Raw genomic sequence first — 21598 nt, 5'->3', positions numbered from 1 at the left:
CAAATATTTTTTTAGCAGAGAGATTATGCATATATATTTATAACAACTTATTTAAGAATAGAAAATGTTTAGTTTTTAATGGTTTACTATATAATGTGAATAAGGGTGATTTTTATTTTCTTATGATTTATTTTCTAAACTTTTGATAATGAAAGTAAATTTCTAGTTGAAAAGGAGGTATTTTAAAAAGGAATACTTTTTTCTATAATATGAATTAAAAATCACACTAAACAAAAATGCCCTTCTGTAGGAAAAACAAAGATTAAGTTGTCAATATAAATTCACAAACTGAAACTTCATCTTTCAAGGAACAACACTTTTCTTTGTATCTCAGAAAAATACATCAAAATGAGAATATTTTGCCAAGGTGAATGCCAATTACTAAATTAGATTTATAATAACTGAAAGAAAAATTCTTTAAGTTTGTTGATATAGAAACCAAACTTATTCACCCATGCATAGCTTCTAGGGTACCCAAATATTTTGAAGAAAGGTTTAACATAAAACCAAAACAATCAGAAACTTACCAAGGCACAATGATCTCTATTATTCTGGCTGGTTAACTCTGTTACAGTACAAGTAATACTAGGGCCCAAAAGGAGCTCCCGCTGATCAAGGTAACACTGGTGGATGTCATTTAACAGTTGTTGGTATCTGATGAAAAGCAAATGAGATTGAAGTATAAACTTCTTATTTCAGATATATAAATTAAATCTAATCTTAAATCTCAGAATGGATTGCCAAACTTCTAAAGCTATATGGTTACTTCTCATTTGCCTGCACTAAATACTAGAAATTTATGTGCATAAAGGAAAAACAAACCATAATTAACTATAATGCTGTAACACAAACACTGTATAAGGATGTAGTATATATACAACTATATATAAGCATACATACTATATATAAATATATGTATAATATAAGGGATATAATTTACCCCAAGACTAAGTTATCTTTTAAAGAAAGATTTATCTTCCTAGAGATCTTATATCTATCCAAATAAAAAGTTAATCCTGCTATGGGAAGAGTGCCTTGCAAACTCACTAAATCAGGTCTACGACCTTACTGCCCAATATAAGTTTTATGCTAAAAGAAAAAGCTTGCATAGTATGCAAGGTAATTGCTCAGAAAATAGCAGGGGCATAACAGAAAAATGGCGCTTCAAGAGGAAGGTAAGTTGAAAACTGAAGAACTTCTAGGCACTCACTCAGGTATTTTTTCAGATCGTTGCTCTATTTGTTCAATAAGTGTCTACAGAATAAAGAAAAATATATTAAAAATCCAGCTATTTTAGTTATACTTCTAATTATTTTCTGGTTGTAAGTAACATGTGCTAATATTAGAAAATTTGTAGATACAAAAAAGTTGAAATGTAAAAATAAACTAAACCACCACAAAATAATCACAATATAGTTACTACATTTTTCTTTTTAAAGAAAACTGGAGTTACAACTATACATTCAGCTTTTTGCATATTATACTATATATACAATTATACTGAAAAATCTTCTTTTGGGAAATTAACATTTCAAAATATTTTCCTATTACTATTAATTCTCAATACAGATGAAAATGTATAGAAAGCCTTAGTATAGTGCCTGGCACCTAGAAAAAACTCAATGAATCATTATAAATACTGTTTCAAACACTACTTAAACAGCCACCTAATAGCCCCTTGGATAAAGTCAACCATTCTTCTACTGTTAGACATCTAGGTTGTTTCCAAATAATAACAGCCCAGAGGTTAACAGTTCTGTGCCTGGAGCAAAACTAGAGGGTCTGAGTGCTGGCTCCCCAATAGCTGTTTGAGTCTAGGAGAGCTGATTTACTTCTCTGAGATTCCAATTTCTACCACGTAAAGCTGGCGTAATAATAGTACCTACTTCCCAGTTGAGAACCCCCAACAGTGGGTCAAAAGAGAAAAATATTTCTAGAGGTTTCTGATCCATTCTTCTAAAACATTTTGGAGAAAGTAATCAATTTACACCCCTATCAGCACTATTGCCTGTCTCACCAAATCCTCAAAAGCACTATTATACTTTAATTCTGCCTATTTCTAACAGACAAAGAAAATGCCATCTAACCTTAAATTGCATGTATATTCTCTATCAAGGCTACACATGTACTCCTATTTATTAACCATTTGTATCCTCTATGAGTAATCTGGTTATTTATGTATTAGACATGCATCTTTCTTACTGACTTATATGCACTCAGTAGATTAAAAATACTGACCTCACTTATCTGTTGTAAACATTCTCTCCAGTTTCTGCCTTTTCCTTTGCTGTTTAAAATTCAGAAAATGTGATTTTTATACCCTTACTCTTTTATTCTATAATTTTTTTCCTAATACTTTCTTCTAGAGTTTTTATTTTTGCTTTTTGGTCTGCTTATCATTTTGCATAGTAATGTATTGTGGTAATGTTATAAACTGAAGAGCTTACTTTTTTTTCCAAATCCTAGCAAATTTTTCCAATGCCATGTACAAAACTTCAGCCCTTTCTCTTTGATTTGAGGACATTCTATATATACTAAGTTTTAGAATTTTCCTTTCCTATTATCCACCAGTGAATTCTTGTATTTTTCAAATTTTTCTTATTTAGTCTTGCTTATGTACTACACCAATGAATTTTAGAATCATCAAAAAAAAACTTCCATTGGAATTTCTGCTAAAATTACACTTAACAATTAAATTACATTAGGAGGAACTGACATTTTAAAAATTAAGTCTCCTAAACTAGGAACAATAAAGCCATATTTATTCACTCTTTTATGATTCTCTGTCTGGTTTTGTTTTCTTCATCTTTCTATTTCCATTAAGGTTATTTCTAGGTAAGTATTTTATGCTTTCTGTCCCTAATATGGGACCCTAGCGCATATACTAATTGGTTACCACTGGCAAACGGCATGTGGGAAAGCCACTGAAAATTTTATCATCATTTTATAGTCAACTACCATACTGAGCCCTCTAATCTATACCATTTCTTTTCTAGTCAAATTTTTATCATTGGTATTTGACTAATAAGCAAAAGCAACCAAACAGCACAAACCTCATACAATCAATGAACCACTCTTTTCTTGTATCTTCTATAAACAAGACCAAATTTCTCTTATTTCATAAAACAAAAAATTCCTTTATCCTCTATAAACAAGACCAAGTTTCTCTTATTTCATAAAACAAAAAATTCCTTTCAACTGACTTTCAAGAGGGAAACAAGGATAGGAGTGAGGAGTGTGAGATCAGAATCAGTAAAAGGAAACTATTCTCCCTAGTAATTTCTCAATGAGTAGAAAAAGATACATGTACTAGCTCTAGTCAACTGTAATTTGGGTATGTTATTAAATACATAAATATGTAACACATATATCTACTCTGCATCTTTTTCATTTTCAATCATTCAATAACGGCAAATACTCTGTGCATCATTCCTTTATGATCCAGACACTGTGCTAAGGCAAGTAAATAAGACACCTGTTCTCAACCTCATGGAATACACTACCAATGCCTTAGTTCACCCTTTTTCTCACCTGGACTACTGTAAAATCTTCTTTGTAAAAATCAGGCCTCCTGGTCTCAAGCCTCTGTTAACCATAATCTCTTCTTTTTTTTCTTTTATTGATGTGTAGCTGATAAACCATATATTGGTCATAACCCATTCCTTATACTGCATCATTAATCTTATGACTCTTACAATCTTACAAATCTTCATACTGTATCATTAGTCTTATGGAATGACATATCTGTCCAAATCACTCCCCTTTAAAATATTTCACTGGTTCTCCACTTTTCCTGAATTAGTATGACATTAGCCTTTGCCATCTTTCTTGCCCTTTATCCCATCCTGCTAATGCCCCATGCTCTGGACAAAGCAAGTTATGCAAAGTTCTCTGAAAATACATGACGTTTATGTCTCTACAACCTTCCTTAACAATCCCCTCGAGTCCACTATAAAGTTGAACTTTTTAATCTCCTGTATCACCTTCACCTAGAAGCCTTCCTCAGACATGATGGGAAAAGCTAGGTGTTTTCTGTCTGTGGTTTTAAAGCACAGCTAATATACACTGCTATAATGTGGAAAGACAGTGCCCACCTTTCATTCAAGGCCATTTTCCTGGTATAAGCAAAAGGCCTAACATACAGTAGTACTTCAAAAGGGCTGGTTGAATAAATTTCATAGTAATGTCCTATTTGTGTCAGTAGACTTACTCTGACTTTGGGAGCAGCAGCTCGAAATTTCACATAAAATAGTGTGAAGGCATTGTCTGCATTAGGTACCGATGAGGGATCCTAAAGAAACATGGGAGAGGATAGGGAAGGAAGATAATTAGCAAACAAATAATTATTCAGAAAATATGACACAAACCACTTCAAACAGTTACAACTGGTCTATACACCAACCAAAAGCTTAAGAGAGAAAAATCTCAAAGAAAGATGAAATATTATTTAGTTTTTTATTAAACATTGCTACAAATAGGAAATAACTGTGTAGAGCTGTCATCTCTCTCATCTTTATAATTAAAATGTACCCTATGTTACATGAATTTCAGTGGTTAACAGATCTGAATGCAGATTTATACTCGGCCACTTCTGGAGTGTAAGCTACTGGCCAAACTGCTTAACCTCTCTGAGATTCAGTGCATCTATTAAACGGGGATAGTATATACTCATAAGGTTTTATACAGCTCAATAGTAAAGCATTAGCATGTACGAGGTGCTATTATTAGGTATTAGTTTCCTAAACATTTCAAATTTTTACGGAGTAGAAAAATTAAATAGTCTAGCCTTTACATCAGCTAAGAGCAATGTGAATGGCAAAATGCAACCCAAACATCAGTGGCTCTGAACTGAAAGCTCAAGAACACATTCTATGTCATTTGGAAAGTAAGCTTAAAAATAAAATGCATAATCTGCTGCATCCGTGGATGTTTTATTGCCCTTGTCTAGCTTGGAACACATAGTCTACAGGCACACACCTGATCATCTACATTTGCTCTCTTACAACACTAAAAACTATGTTTTCTACCTTTATCTTGCATCTACCTACCACTTCAGCATTTTATTAAAAATAATAATAATAAAGAGAGAAATGTGGTATCCACATATAAACCAAGTATAAAAATCAAACGAATATTCATATTTGAACTGTTTATAGTTCATAATGCATGATCAAAACCGAAAGTTTCTGTGATGACTGCCCTTGTACTATTCACCATGTAACTTATTCACTATGTAAGAATTTGTTCTCCATGTAAGAACTTGTTCGTTATGCTTCAGAAGATTGGAGACTGACGAAAATTAGGCTTGGGGTGGATTAATGATTATACATTGAGCATTGAGTCCCCTATACAGAATTTTATTGTTGTTAACAACCACTTGATCAAAAAAAATAGGAGAGATGCCCTCACAAAAAAAAATAAATAAATAAATAAATAAATAAATAAAGTACACACTTCCAATTGTAAAATAAATAAGTAAGTAACCGGGATGTAATGTATAGCATAAGGAATATAGTCAAAATATTGTGACAACTTGGTATGGTGATAGCTGGTACCTAGAATTATCATGTATATAAATGTTCAATCACTGTGTTGTACACCTGAAACTAATATAATACTGTATGTCAACTACCCTTCAATAAAAAATAATTATCTAAAAAATAATAATAATAAAATGCATAATCTCTAAGGTCTTATTTTCTTACAAAAGAAATGTGCTCAGTGACTGTTTCTAACCTAACACTCTGTTAATTTTCTACCTAGAATCTACTATAATCTGTAATTGATAAATTTGCTTGTTTCCTTCTTTATTGATTACTTCTCCTGAATATAATGAGGGCAGGGACTTTACTAGTTCCCTTTCACTATAATAAAGGTCCTAGTACAATGCCAAACATTTAAGAGGCACTCAATATAAATATGTTTGCTAAATACAGAAACTTAAATTATCCATCAAATATAAAGAAAAGAATTCAAATTATCCATCACATATAATACCACCACTCAGACAGAACCATTTTTACTATTTTGGTGCATTTCCTTCCAATATATTCATGAAAAAGATAAAAAAAGGAAATGTCTTAAGTGACAAACAGTTTGAATCTTATTTTATTATTTATCATATAGTACTGAATGCCTCTCCAACTGTTAAATATTCTTTGGAAGTACGACTCTAAAGGACAGATATAATAGTGCCATTTTTTTCCTATTATTAAATAAAATTGCAATGCATATTCTTATTCAACAAAAGGTAAAAAAGTTTTTGGAGTTACTAAGCACTAATCTCACAGTAAGATTATGGAAGATAAATTAATTTTTAAAAACCCAGAAAACAAAAAAACCACTTCACCAGTTAACTCACCCTTTTTAATAACTGACTTGTCAGATTCTGTAGTGTGTTCACAGTGTATGTCTTCATTAGGTGCAAAGCTTTAGAAAGACATTGCTTAAATTTTAGTAAATATACAGAATAATCTTTAAAATTCGGCTGTAAAGGAAAGGGAAACATTTACAAAGAGGAAACAAACATTGACAAAGCAAACCATGAAAACCTAAGTGTCCTTTGTATAGCTACATATAAAGGTCAAAAGAAATTCTCCTGTAGATCATAAGCAACATGAAGATGAATACAGCTATCCCTAAATTCGCTTTACACCACTTCACTTGTACAGACCTATGTTAGTATCTGTTTTCGCTAACCAAAAGAAATCCAAACAGGATTTTCGCTTTTAGGAAATGGTTATTGCTGCTTCACTTTATGCCACTTTGGCTTATGAAAGGTTTCAGAGGAATGCTCTATTTTCAGATAGTGCGGGAAACCCATACAGCTATAAATTCTTGGGGGATAAAAGTGAGGGCTATTAAATCAAAGGACTTGTCCTTTACTTCCCCCCAAGTAACAGTATTTTTACAAAGGTATCATACACAATCGGAACTCAACAGTCGAAAAATCCCTCTTCCTTTTAGATGGAAAAAAACTGTGTCAGCCAGGACCTTTCTACTCCAGGGCCTGCCTCAGCAGCTGAAAATACTACTGACAGTGACTGAGAATGTACTATAGATTTTCTTCAAGAATATTCAGGTATAGTTTTCCCTTCAGAAGAGATAATTACTTTAGGAAGTGAATTAATAGGGATGTTATGATTTCTTAAAAACATACAGAAATACCATGACTTACATGAGATGAGATATATGTTATACAATCATCTAACTTGGACAGCATAGGTATAAATCCTTCACTATTGACAGACAGTGTAGGAGAATTCAATTTCTTTAAAGGAAAAAGATAAACAAATCAATTCACAAGAATATAGGTAAAAAAGTTGAAAATTGTGTATTACAATTAGCATATTTCCCTTTAAGGTATAACACTGTTATACTTGTATCTATAGTCTAACAGTCACCAAAATATCCTCAAATATAGCCCATGTGCAACAACAGAGAAAGAACAAATAAAAAAGAAAACTGATTTAATTCAATTTGTTCCTTATGAGCTTTAATGGGGCTTTTCATGAATTAGCAAATATTTTTAATTACTCCATTGTACAATGCTATATTAATTTAACACATTAAATACCTAGATTTCCTACTTTCTAGTACTTTATAACATACAAATATTTTCCACCTTTAAACACTAACGATTTTTTCAAAGTTAAAGGACTAATTAGCAATCATACTAAGTTTAGCAGTCTAAACCCAGTATAACAAGCAATCATACTAAGTTGACTATGAAAGTGAAATAGATATAAGTAAAAATAAGTAAACATATATAACTAAATATATAAAAATTAATAATGTTGCATATAAGTGATATGTAACAATATACAAAATTACATATTAAAATACATAAGCTATATAATAAAGTCCTTAATGCAAGTAATATATATATATAAAATATAAGTAAAACAAGATAATTATCTTGATATACAAGTAACTTGGCAATGAACTATTTCCCATTGCATTCCATTGTTAACTGGCTACTAATTTTACTTTTATCTCTTTAGAAAACTGTAATAATTGTGATTAATTTAACAATTTTCATGACTTATATGAGGTTGTTATTATTAATTTATGAGCCAGGAACACACAGAAATGTAATTTACATAGCAGTCTTCATTGAAACTATTACTTTGGGATACAAGTATGCATTTTGAGTGCTATACTTTTCCTCAAACTAAACATGAGATTAGTTTTAAAATGTTTGATTACTAATATAGTATAATGAGCACAGCCAAGATTAAAAATGTAATAGTTCTTAAAATCTTCTTCACAGTTTACAAATAAGATACTATAAGAGGTACCAACAAATATGATTTAAGTAATAGTTCTTAACTTGTATTATTGTTATTAAAATCATATTTGAAAAAATCTGAACTGGTAGTTATCTGAGTATCAGCAAGAAAACTATTAAGCTGAAGTATCACTCAAGCCAATTTATAAGTTTAAAGATGGTATTCAGAAAGGGAAATACTAAATAAAGTCACTAGTGTTATAAAAAGTAAAAAAACATGCTTACTGTGTTAATAGTTTCCAATTCATTAAAATAGGAAAGCTTCTGTTGAATGTTTTCAGCCAGATCAACAAGTTCCGACTTAGATTTTTAAAAGAGAAAAATCAACTACTGTAAGAATGTAAGAATCAACATTCTAGTCTCAAAATTACATTGAATAGATTTGTATTAAACATATAGGTTTATGTTAGACATAAGATTTCAGAATAATGTTCAACTAAAATAAGCAATGATTATTACAGTAAATCACATATGATATTTTTATAAAATAAAAAGTGACTTCCTATTAAAAAGCACACAAAATACATATAGAAAACTTGGAGATAGCATTTAAATGTTCCATCTTTAAGTCACAAGTTTAAGTGCAATCTAGATCAGTTCATCTTTTCATGAAACCCACCATTACTACCAACACTATGCTTGTTCAAGAAGTGTCAATAATAAAAAGGGAACAGAGCAAACTAATATATCCTCTTCACTCTGAAATTGTACTGAGACCTAACTGCTCAAAATACAGAAAAGTTTGCCTTGCCTCTGTTCACATAAGTTTATTTAAAATAAAAGCAGGCTGTCAGTGCAATAATTTTCATGCTTAGCACAGAGCAGTGTTCAATATATACTTATAGAAACTAAGGAAATTAGAATTAAACTGTATTTATCTATTTAAAATAAAATATTAAATATAATCACTAACACTCTCTCCTCAAAATTACCTGTTCTTTTAGGAGCTGTTCACAGGCTTCATGTAGGGTTCCTGTCTTATTGGACACAAAAAGATACTGTTTCTGCAGTGATTCCAGATGCTGAAGAGCACTGTTTACATCATTCAATATAGCATCACACTGCTCCTGAAACCCAGACAAGTAATCCCTCATCTGCCTAGAAAACAAAACCAAAAAGGATTGGCAATAATATTTTCCCCACAACAAACATAGTCAATAAACAACAAAGTCTCATTTTTTTCCCAAATTCTTCAATTTCAGGAGGAAAGTCTAACCTATTCAGTAAAGTTTATTATATTTAGAAATGTACCAAAGCTATGTTACAAACTGTTTCAAAACTTAAGGAAAATCACTGAAACTATGAACAAGAAAAGGAATCAGCCTTGAAGCTGTAAACTATCTTTTTACATGTAAAGCAATAAATCATGACTCAGCTTTCAAAGACTAGAAAGAGGGCCATCCCAAGGTAAAAAGTAGGTAGACCCTTCAGGTCATTTCTGCCTTTGAGAGATGGGGCAATATGGAAAGAATTCTGGACTTGGAATTAAAAGACCTGAGTGCAAGTCCCAGACCTGTCCAAGTCTCTATGACATTTGGCATGTTACTTATTGTTTCCAGGCCTCCTTTCGCTTATTTGTAAAATGGGAATAATAACATCCTTTCTCAACTATGAAAATTAAATGGAATCATACATCAAAAAGCTTAACACAAAGCCTAGTGATAAGTCTCTTAATAAATGTTAAATGAATGCAAATGCTCAACCCACAGTCCCCAAATCAGCTAAAAACTGTATACCAATCATTTCTCCAATGCTATCAATATACAAGTTACACCCAATCTAGGTGGCCATCCCTGAAGTTTCTAGGGTCTCTCCTTCTAAAGAAAGGAAGCAAACACCTCTTAGAGTTCCTACAAAATTTCCAGCTGAACCCAAACCTTTCTAGAGTTTACCTAAAAACCAACGTCTATCCCTTCTAACTTATTAAATTATGATGTCATTTTTTTAAAAAAATCACATAACTTCCAATACCATTTGTAATGACCCAAATCCTTTCTGTCTTTTCTTTAAAAAAATGTTGCTGTTGGAGTTTTCTTTGTACATTAATTTTGTTTAAAGATACAGATTATAAAATGCTTCAGATGACTGTGATGCAAAAATTGGGATAGCCAACAAACCCAAGAGCCACATACCTGTATTTAGTTTCTTCATCCTGATTCATCTGAGTTTGTAATTTTGCAAACAATGAGAAAAACTGGAACAATAAAGAGTATTATATTTTCAACAAAACTAAAACAGACAAAATGAAAAGCGGCTGCAAGTTAAAAAGCAAGTCAGAAGGACAGACCCTATCTAAGTTTTACTATCTGGGCCTCAAACATTAATAATTAGTTTTAAGACCAGAGACGGTAATTTAATTGCATTGTCATTATCTACATTATCTAGAAAACATATTAAAAACATTGGCCATATTCAGAGTCAAATAAGAAAGCACATTAAAGATAACAATATGTATTCCTAAGAGGTTAATGCCTATTTGCTAGTTTGCCAAATTTGAGTAGTTAACATAAGGCTTTGGGTAAACAGTAATATTAATGTTATCTAGTAAGAAGTATAAGACTATAAAGTCAGAAATAATGTAATAGAGTGAATTAAGAACATGAACTTTTGTATCAGCAAAACCCAGATTTCAATTCTGACCCTCCACCAAATGTCATGAACATATTCACTATTAAAAAGAGGTGGGGGAAGTTGCCTTGAGCATAAGGGAACTTTTTGGGGTAATGGAAATGTTTTATATCTTGATGATAATGGTAATTACACAGGTATAAACAGTTGTCAAAACTCAAGCTACATTTTGTTGTACGTACATTATAATTCAATAATTAGATTTTCATTTAAAGAGAAATACACAGGTGAAAAAAAAGATTTCTTTTTCAAATAGTCCAAATAAGTGCAACACTATCTTCTACAATTCTCGAGTGGGATTTGAAGTCAAGGGTATGCTTTATTTTCTCAACAAACTAGGCTTGCCAAGTACATTAGTTATCATTTCCAGAACATTGATTGTGTGCCTGCCACACACTGCATTTATAAGCACTATCTTATTTAATTCTCAGAAGAATCCTATGAAATAAACAATTATCCTTGTTTTACAGATTAGGAAACTAAAGACCTAAGCCTATAAATAATTTGTTTAAGTGCACAAAGATAGGAAGTGATAGGATGATGTTCAGAACCAGACTGCCTAACTCAAGAGTTAGAGCTCTTAATCACTGTGCAGCAATGCCTCTCTCAACTTAACTAACATGCAATTCAGCACATCTCTTTTTGTTTTACTTGGTAAGTGCCTCAGCTTTGATTCTTCAGGGCAGAAAGAGAACACAGAGAAAAGTGGCAGAAGAAACTGCTTTACATTTAGGTGTATAATTAGGAATAAACAAAAACCAAGAGAAGAGTACACATGCTAAATTACTAAAAAAAATAACTGTAAGTGTTCATTTCAAGAGAGTATTAAGGGTCATAAAAAAAAGATATTACCTAGCAGACACAGACAGGGTGTGTGTGTGTGTGTGTGTGTGCACACATGCACGTGTAAATGCATGCTGGAGGAGCATGTTAACACAGACATAAACTGGGGCAAGATAAACATGCATACAATAATAGAACCTTAATAAATACAATACTCTTATCAACCTCCAAACTTGGAATACCATATCTTCACCTGTACTGCAAATATAACTGGGCAATAGGTTCATTTAAAGCACTTAAGAAATAGTCACAGCTAACACAAAATCAGGAATGTTCTAGAAAGATTTGACGTTGACTATATTTTCAAATGTTCAGAACTTTTAATTGGGATATTTTTTATTAGCCATCTTGAGACACAACATAATCAAACACCCTTAAAAACAACACTGGCATTCACCTGCTGTGCAGTTTCAATTCTTTCTTCCTTCATTTCTAAAGAAGTGAAACCCTTCAAGAGAATGTCTTCTGTAGATTCAGGTACTACTGAAGTCTGTGCAATGGGCAGCGACTGGGATGTTAAACTGCACAAGTCTTCAATTGGGAGCTTCAAAAGAAAAAGCCACAGTGATATTTAAGTAACTTGAAAATTCTCTGAACTTAACTGATGATTGTCACTCCATCTCAATTGTTTTGAAGAGAAAGAAGTGTTTTCTATTAAGTCATTTAAGGTTAATAAATACCACATAATATTAACATTTTTAACTAGATTTTCTCTATATTAAATATTAGTCTCAAATGTAAACATGACACCAATATCGCATCAAGCAGTAAAGTGCAGCTTTTTTGAGATATCTTTCCAGTACTGATGGTAAATCTACTCATCCACACACATTTTTTCTCTGGAACCTCTTGTGAATTAGCACCAGAAGTGAAAACCCTGTGTGCTGCTAGATTCTGCCCTGCCCGGAATCTAACACAAAAGTTTGGCCTTATATAACCAACAGAAAACAAATCACACCCAAGAATAAATTACAATAAACATTACCTCCCTGTACCATTTCTACTGCTGGCACAGTTCACCCACACCTTCCTGCTGACAAGTTTTGAAATTACAACAGAAAAGAAAGAATTTCAGAGTTTCCCATCAGTGTTGGAAGAATCTCACCTACAAAGCCTCATTTTGACACCTTCAGAAATACTTTCTAGTTCTCCACTACTAAGACAATCTAGCTGTCAATTTACTAGTCAATTAAACCATTTTTAGACCTACAAGAAAGGGAGTGTGGATGTTGGGGAAGGGGAAAGAACCTAATTGTTTCAATTCCAGTTCAGCCTTTAGGACATGACATTGAAGGTCCACCTACATGTAAGACCTTGACCCAAGGCCTCAGGAAACTGCCTCACTAATTTTCAACAGAAAATTCATCTAAAGACAGTATTTTCTCTTCAAAGCTAAAATAAGGTAAATGCAAAATGCACCATCACTAATTTAGAAACACAAACCTTTAAATGTAGGTTGTACTGCGTTCAAGTGAGGCTCTACCTCCTGGCATGGTAAGGCACGTTACAGTGGAGCTGATTTGAACCCTGCTCCTGCTAACTTATGAGCTGTATGACAAATGGGCAAATTACCTAATGCTTCTAATTCTCAATTTGTTCTCTATAAAACAGGAATTACAGTATCTGTTATCATGAGGCCATGGTAAAAAAAGGAAAACACAGGTGTGGGGAAACAGGCTTCTTGCATTGCTGGAAAGCTGAAGATAAAAAGTGTCCAGGAAGGTCCTTGATATGCTTCCTCCCCACAAATCAGTCAAAAGCCAGAAGGGTCCTGGTATGTAAATATGTTTTATTAAGGGCATCACTTGTTTACATAAATTCTTCCTACATAACATAATTCCTGAGTCTAAAAAGACTGTGGCGCAGTAAGAATTGAGTTTTTCAAATCTGATGAGAATCTATCTTGAGTCTAAAGTGTCTCCAGCAACTGTGCCAAGTTGTGCCTGCTCCTGCTCTGTGGAGCCACACCAGTTCCCAACAAGCTGTCTGCTTGGACAGGCGAGGTAACTGCCAGAGACAATGCTACATGGATTTGGCATAATGCCTGCTACAGAGTAAACACTCAATAAATTTGAGCTACTGTTACTTACATTATTATTATTATTATTATTATTATTATTATTATTATTACTATTCCTATTTATTAACTGCTTCTTGGGAATAAAACAGCCTATAAGCTATATTTATAGTATTTTATTAGTAGTAGAATTCACTTTTATAGGAACAGATAATGACAAAATCCAATCATATAATTCTATCAGCACTGTTTCCACAATACCTAAGGGGGGAAAGGAGAGGGACACATGGATTAGAATCAGATTAGAAAAATATACCAGAAAGCACTTGGAGGGTAGGCCAAGATTTTTTAAAAAGCTGAACAGTGTTGACTTGTATCCTAATAAAAGGAAAAGACTAATAATCTACAAAATCATGACTACTCTTGAATCTACCAGAAAGCTGAGGTTGCAGAGTAACAAAGCAGCTTAATATCTAGGGAAAGATGGGCACCTCTGAAGAGAGAGAGAATGCAATCTCCAGGTTCACCTGCAGTAGATCATGAGAAAAAACAAATGACAATTGTCATATAAGTAGGTAAGAAGAATTCAGCGAAAATTCCTTTCAAACTGCTAAAAGCTAGAATGTAAGTATAGAATGCCTAGAAGCTGCAGACACAAAGGGAGTTTGCACGCACTCCCGTGGTCTTCTCCACAGACCTCCACTAGGTGCTCACGAAAAAATGAGGACAAGGTGGTGCAGGCCTAGAAGAAGAGATGGCTGTGGGAAAGCAGGGCACAAAGCCACATCCAGACCCTTCTTCCCAGTGGAGCAAAATTCTTTAGACCCCGAAACGGCAGCAAACTCTATTAACCCCAAGGCACAGAGGAAGATCCACAGTAGCTCAGGAAGGAAAAAGAAGACTGCCACTGGCCCTGGAGAAAAGAGGGAAGAAACAATCCAAGACCCAGAACATTAGAAGTTCTCCTACCACCAGAGGAGGGCAGACTCAGTGAGAAAGGTTCACCTCCAAGACCCAGGAGCAAATGGCCTGCCTGGGACTGAGGCTGGACTGGGATGATACTCCTGCCCACCACCACCAGGTATAAAGCACCAGCAATCTACTGCTGTGGAAGAGGCAGAACCACAGACAAGACACCCTCCGGGACACAGGTACACAGCACAGCAAATGCTGAAGGTGGAGGAGGAGCGCTAAGAAAATCCTGCAGCAACACAGCCCCAGGGCTAGGCAAAAGGCAACACTAGATATATTTGAAGTCAGTGGTAAACTAAAGATAACCAGAGCAATGACAAACCCTAAACTTAGCTGAACTCCTGAGTAGGCTGATTCAACCCCCCCAACACTCACAATCCAACAGAAGAGGTATACTCATTTCCAGGCATTAATACTATTTTCCTCATTCTTTACTCATTTCCAGGCATTAATACTATTTTCCTCATTCTTTACTGCTCTGTGCATAATGTCCACTAGTCTGTGACTAATAATATGTTAAGGGCTTTGGTATAAAATATAAATAAGATGAATAAACAGATGCAGACTATCAGCAAAAAAATGAAAACCATTAAGTGTCAAACAGAAATGCTAGAAGTGAACATCAATGTAACAGATGAAGTATCTGCAATGGAGGCATCAGCACACTCAACACAGCTAAGGAAGGAATCAGTGAATAAAAATCACCCACAATTAAACATAAAGAAGAAACAGAGTGAGAAAATAAAAACTGAACACAACAACCAAGAACTGTGGGATGGTATCAGATGATCTGATATATGTGTAATTTGAATCCCAAAAGGAGAGAGAGAACAGAGTAGAAGAAATATTTAAGAAAATAATAGTTGACAATTTCCAAAAATAATGAAAAACACCAAACTATAGCTGTGAGAAACTGAGGAATTCAAGCAGAACACAGACAGTTTAGACAAACAAAAACAGTACCAATGTATTATGGGTTTAAAGCACATATAAAAGCAAAATGCATGACAACTGCAGAAAAGAGAGAAAGGAAGAACTGGGAGCATACTGTTGTAAGGCTCTCATACATGAAGCAGTATAGTATGTAAAGCAGACTGTGACTGACTACAGAAATATGTTATAAACCCTAGCATAATCACTTAGAATACTGAAAGCTGGACTTCGCAAAATTCAGTCCTCTAATACCACCTAGACCCATAACTATCTTTAACTCAATTTCTTTTGAGGAAAAAAAGATTATAAATGTATATTAAAAAGTAATGTGAATCAATGTCAAAATACTATAATTTTACAAAGTGAAAAAATAATGTAATAATCATATTCTCCTATCGGAGCTCATGAGGCCTTACACCACATAATTTTGATACCACTTCACAGTATATAACAAATTCCAGATAAAAAGTATAATTCCTCTTGCTCCAGAATCATTTGTAATATACAAAGTAGTCCTTTTGAGCATATTTATTTGACTAGTAATAAATTCACATAGCACAAAATTCAAAGATATTCAGTAAAAAGTCTCCTTCCCCTGGACCCATTCCCCAACCATCCTCTACCCTCTTCAGAGGCTATGAAGAAACTAGGAAACTAGAGCTAATGTTACTAGTTTCTCATGAATCTTTCCTAAGATAACCTATGAATGTACAAAGAAAGTGCACCTTTTTTTTAACCCAAATAAAAATGTATTATACACACCTTGCCCTTTTCATTTAACAGGCAGCATTTCTGTTGTCTCTCAACAGGGTACAACGAAAAGATGGGGTTTATTCTCTTATTTTAAATTCATAAGTCTCTAATTATCATTAAGCTATAATGGGCCCATTATTTGTAAAATCTAAGAAAAGAGAATGATTATTAAAGTGAAAAAGTCTCCCTACTTCCCCTCTTTCGATTCTTCTCCTGTGAAACAATACCACTGATCATAATTAGAGAAATATTCCTAAGAAATTTGAGGATAAAATGAAGAACTTTAAAAATGAAGGAACCAAAGTGATAATTTGCCATTTTTATCAATCTTCTTTTATAGAAATTATTTAAACCACATGTACATAACTCTTCTAAATCCTCAGAAGAGTTAAAATGAAGTTAAATTCTCCCTCACCCCACTTTTAATCAATTTAACCATTTTCAGTATTTTTTATGGCTACTCCACGACTCTGGAAACACAGACTTACGGCATTGTGGTTGAATTCATCAATCTGACATCCTGTCTACTGACTCCCCATTATGTAAAATGAAGAAATGATTACCCTTAATATTTTCTTCTATGTTTACTCAAATTCTGTCACCTATACCATCTTTTTTATTTACACTGTCAAAATTTATAATAGCTAAGTCTTTAGATGGACTTTTTAAATGACAGTACATGCTTCCTGACTTCTATAAATTTACCCAAATTGCAGATTCACTAATACCATCTTTGTTTTCTGCTGTGCCACATAATTATTAATGTCATGTCAAAAGGATCCAAGGGTGTCATATACATATGCTCAGTCTGTCACCTTGAACCAAAAAACATTGTATCTTCTAATTTACTTTAGAAAGTAAAGTCATATGAAAACTCTGGATCATTGAGAAGGTACTATAGATATTCTAAATTTGTAATCTAGATGTTGAAAGTAAATATGATAATTTGAACGTGTGAAAAAGCATTTTATTTGAGTATTTCATGCACAAATTCTACTTTTCAATCATAAGGACTTTTAAATATCAGAAGCAGGCTTCCTGCCCTGTTCCCTTGTTCTCCCTAATACAAAACAACTTTCGGTCAAAGGAGGCAAGGGAGAAGTCACACTGTAACCACTTCTAAGAAATAGTTTTTAAAAGTAAAACAAGTTGCTTTTTAAGAACATAAGAGAAAATACCCCCATTGAGTACATTCAACCCAGTGCCTTCTTTTCCCAGAACACCTGGAATAGAATGACAAATCAAGAAAGGGTGTGGTGGTGGCACAAAATTCCAGGTTCTGACTTATCACTGACTCTTGAGGAGGAAATGACTGAAGGCCTCTGGCTCTCTCACACTGTCCTGGCTTCCAGATGGAGCAGATATTTACCATCACGGAGAGAAGAGCACAGATCTGGGTTCCTAGCCAGCAGTCAGAGAGAGCTATTGTATATTTTATGCAAATGAAGACACTAATATATATTAAATAATAATTACAATAAACTATCAAGCCTTGCCTGATCAGATGAGCAGTACCAGGAAAAAACAAACAAATACACCTCTCTCTCTCAAACTTTACTTTCTGCACAGTTCTGGGTTGGACAAACTTTTATAATCAATCCAATCAATCCATTCCCTAAATGAAACCTGATGCTACTTTCTCTGTTTGGAGCAAACCATTGAAGAGGTACAGATGGAGTCTAAGAGCCTTCCTCATGGCACCTAACACCTTCTTACCTTTGGTCTGAGTGACACCTATACTAGCTCAGGATACAAAACTCAAATCTATTCTTTTAAGGTGTTAAACCTGTGGGGGTAAAAAGCACATGCATAACAATACCAGCAGGTAGCTTGCCATGTGCTTTGCATACTGATTTAATTCTCACACTCCCCATGAGATATGTGCTATTATAATTCCCATTTTATAAAGAAAACAGGCTTATAAATGTTAAATACTAAGGTTGCTCAGCCTTTAGAAAAACAGTAACAGTAATTCACAGGTAAATTTCAGGTATTTTATCAAGAATTACTAAATTCAGCAGAAAGAAAAAGGCCCTCGCTACTAAAACAATTGCCCTGGCTACAAGAAACCTGTCCACCAGTCCAATATTCTACTGCAAATCCTTTCATCTAACATGAAATAAAAAGGTGTAATTTATTTCCAACATAAGACAGTTCTCCTTCATAAAAGAGAAAAAGCTATTTTCTAAAAAGGACAGCAGCTTTATGGTATTTGCTGAGTTAGCTGGCCTCTTGTTATTCAGCTAAACTTGCCCAGTTTCAGTGGTTCAGGAAGTAATTTATCTCCTGAAAACTGTGAAATACTACAGAAAATCCTTTACAATACAGTTGTTGGACAAAATAAAAATTAAGGCATTCCTTCCAGTGCCAGTGTTAAAGGAGTGGAAACAGGACAAAAAATTCAATTTCCAAGTCTTTCCACTATATTTATAAACAAATGCCTTAGTGAAGGGAAATGAGAGCTGTAGATAGCTGATGAAAATGAGAATGTCCTTCTCAAAGATTCCAGGATGGGTAAATAAAGACTATTTCATTCTCACAGGAATCCAGTACCAAGGCTACAAGTACCAGAAGACGCACACCGAATCCTTGAACTTGTCAAGCGCATCCCCTACCCATGACTTTGGACTACTGTTTTCCTCCAACTGGAAGGTTATTTCTTAGTCTTTGCAAGGCTAGCTTCTTGTTTTCCATCATGAGTTCTCACCTTAGAATGCCACTTTCTTAGGAAAGCTTTCCCTCCTTATCTAAAAGGGCACATCTTACCCCTTTGTATCCCACCAACATGTTTAATTTGCTTTATATCATGCATCACCATCTGAACTTACCTTCTTCATTCATTTTTTTTATTTTGCTATCATTAATATACAATTACATGAGCAACACTGTGGTTACTAGATTCCCCCCATTATCAAGTCCCCACCACATACCCCATTACAGTCATTGTCCATCAGCGTACTTTCTTCATTCATTTTTACATGCTGACCATCAAAATTATTTCAGCTTCATGAGGTTAGAGATATTGTTTTACTTATCTTTCTATTCTCAAATCTTGGCCCAAGGTAGGCACGTAATATATATTAAAAGACTGCATAAGGCTAATGATAGGTATTATATTGCAAAAATACGAAAAAATGGGAGGAAAATGAAAAGATACCATTTACTTCACTCCAAACCCCTTCCTTCATGGTCAATGAAAATAATAATAGCTTATGACACAAGAAAATTAAAACAAATTAGGTTACTTTTCTCATGGACTATGTTCCCCACAGGTGCTGTGATGTCCAAGCATCCTGCTTGGGTAACAGGCCAAACCAATTATAAACAAACTGGAATACGGTATTTACAGAGCAAACAACTTCTATAGTGCAGAGCATAAAAGACTGATAGCAAAGCCAAAGAAATTTCCGCTACTTCTTCATTTACTTCAGACCCACTTCCAGCATAGCATCCTAGAGGCTGACAGAGACCCAACACCTGTATTCTGTAGCAGAGCACGCCAACAGTGAAAGCGCAGAGTACGTTCAAAGTTCTTAGCTTCTAAAATTTGAGGGTAGGAAAAAAAAAAGGTTAAGTCTCTAAACTCAGTGTGCCTCTGGACCCTGCTAATAAAAATAATCATTGTAAACCTGGCCCTCAAAACTAGTAAAAGTCTGCCAAACACTTGCAATTCATAAAATGTACTTCTTGTTATTACTACTAATTGAATGGAATAACACAGAGGTAATAAGCATAACATACAAATGATAATTAGGATGAAAAACGTTGACACTAAAACCGAAAATGAGCATTACCTGACAATGTACTGACCAAGCTTTCAAGGAAAGTTCATGTTTATCGCTTTGCTATAGATCAATAAATCGGATCTCCCACAACTTGCACTTGATCGGGAGCTCACTGATCAATGTGGGAAGAATGAAACTGTCATTCGGTATCAAGTTTTGGTCTCCCCAAGTGCCCCCACGGAATGAGGTAACTAACTATTCATTAAGGTGGTAAACGAATGCCAACAGCAGGCTCTCCTGAAGCAAAGCACTTCAGGTTCGGTGCCCTCTTTCTGGGAAATCGTGGGCAGCAGGACCATGTCTCGGCGGACAGCAGGGACACCCGGGCAAGACGCCCAGGGCCAAGCTCCCGGCCAACGGCCCCACGCCTCCGGGGGAGAGCTGGGTGCCCTCCAGCACCTGCCACTCGACGCCCCGGCAGCCTTCCCCGCGAGAGGGTTGAATTGGTGGCCGCCGGCAATGGGAGGCCTGACAGTCCGAGAAGGTGAGGGGCCTCTGGCACTGGAGCAGCCACCGAACCCGGGCAGGGGTGACGAGAGACCCAGGTCGGGCGTCTGCAAGGCGGGGTCCGTCCGCGCGTTGGAGGAGCATCCCAGCCCCTCCTCCTCGCCGCCTAGCCTGCTTCCCGCCCGTCACCCCACCTCGGAAGGCACGGGAAGATTCTCCGTCGCCGCCTTCAGCTCCAGCACCGAGTCCGTCTGCCTGTCGGTCAGCGGCGCCGTCGTGTCTGGTCTCCAATCCCAGAAAGCCAGCTTCTCTCGAGCGTCCCACTCCGCCACCGCCTCCGCCATTGCCGCCGCCCCGCGGCCGTCAGCAGCAGCGGGGTTGGGAGGATCCCGACAGCGAGGACCGGGCCACTTCCGGGAGAGCCCGGGCTTCCACACGGCACTGGCAGCGGGGCGGGGCAGAGCGGAATATCGTAACCCGGAAATGCTTCCGCAGAGTGTGGGCGGGACTGAGGTCAGGATAGACGTGGCTTTAAACGCGGTACAAATATTCCGGTTGGGAGGTCGAGGACGACAAAGAACACAGGCCCTGACGGAAAGAAATAGAACTGCCCCTACCGGAAGTCTCTTCCTCAACTTCAATAACTTTATTGTTACGTGGTGTTCACATTATTAACATTTGTGCTAAGCGACTCCGCTGACAGGCCCTCGAGAGCTCCCGGATCTACTCCCTCTATTGGGTAGTCTGGGTGGAATGTGTGGACTGTGATTTATTTGCGTGTCAACGGTCGAGTTTTGACCGCCTAGATTATAAACTTTTCGAACATCCAGTAATTCGACTGTTAGAAAACCAAGTTATGAAAACACATAAAAATTCAAAGATTTATATATATGACATTATTACTAGTACCACATAACGGGAAACAACCTA

The 21598-nt window shown here is 35.3% G+C and overlaps 1 protein-coding gene across 4 annotated transcripts in view; it reads right to left on the bottom strand.

Annotated features, from left to right (window-relative positions):
- The window catches only part of COG3 (component of oligomeric golgi complex 3), a 70705-nt gene extending 49555 nt beyond the window's left edge, over nt 1-21150 (bottom strand). For 2 of the 4 annotated variants that reach the window (XR_012121073.1, XM_073212600.1), the window contains exons 1-10: nt 20863-21150; nt 12159-12305; nt 10423-10484; nt 9223-9388; nt 8516-8590; nt 7178-7270; nt 6362-6487; nt 4211-4291; nt 1211-1254; nt 528-654 (exon numbers count right to left, since the gene is read on the bottom strand). Coding sequence is in view for 3 of the 4 variants with exons in the window: in XM_073212600.1 (XP_073068701.1) it covers nt 528-654; nt 1211-1254; nt 4211-4291; nt 6362-6487; nt 7178-7270; nt 8516-8590; nt 9223-9388; nt 10423-10484; nt 12159-12305; nt 20863-21012 (1071 nt within the window). In the remaining variant the exon portion in view is untranslated. The remainder of the gene's footprint in view (nt 1-527; nt 655-1210; nt 1255-4210; nt 4292-6361; nt 6488-7177; nt 7271-8515; nt 8591-9222; nt 9389-10422; nt 10485-12158; nt 12306-20862) is intronic. The other 2 variants (XM_037001979.2, XM_073212599.1) reach the window with 2 other exon arrangements.
- Nucleotides 21151-21598: the final 448 nt, after the last annotated feature.

Source organism: Manis javanica, chromosome 9 (genome assembly GCF_040802235.1).
Source record: "Manis javanica isolate MJ-LG chromosome 9, MJ_LKY, whole genome shotgun sequence".
NCBI classification, from domain to species: Eukaryota; Metazoa; Chordata; class Mammalia; order Pholidota; family Manidae; genus Manis; species Manis javanica.
Note: the sequence above shows the minus strand (reverse complement) of the source record. Positions and strands in the feature narration are given on the sequence as shown.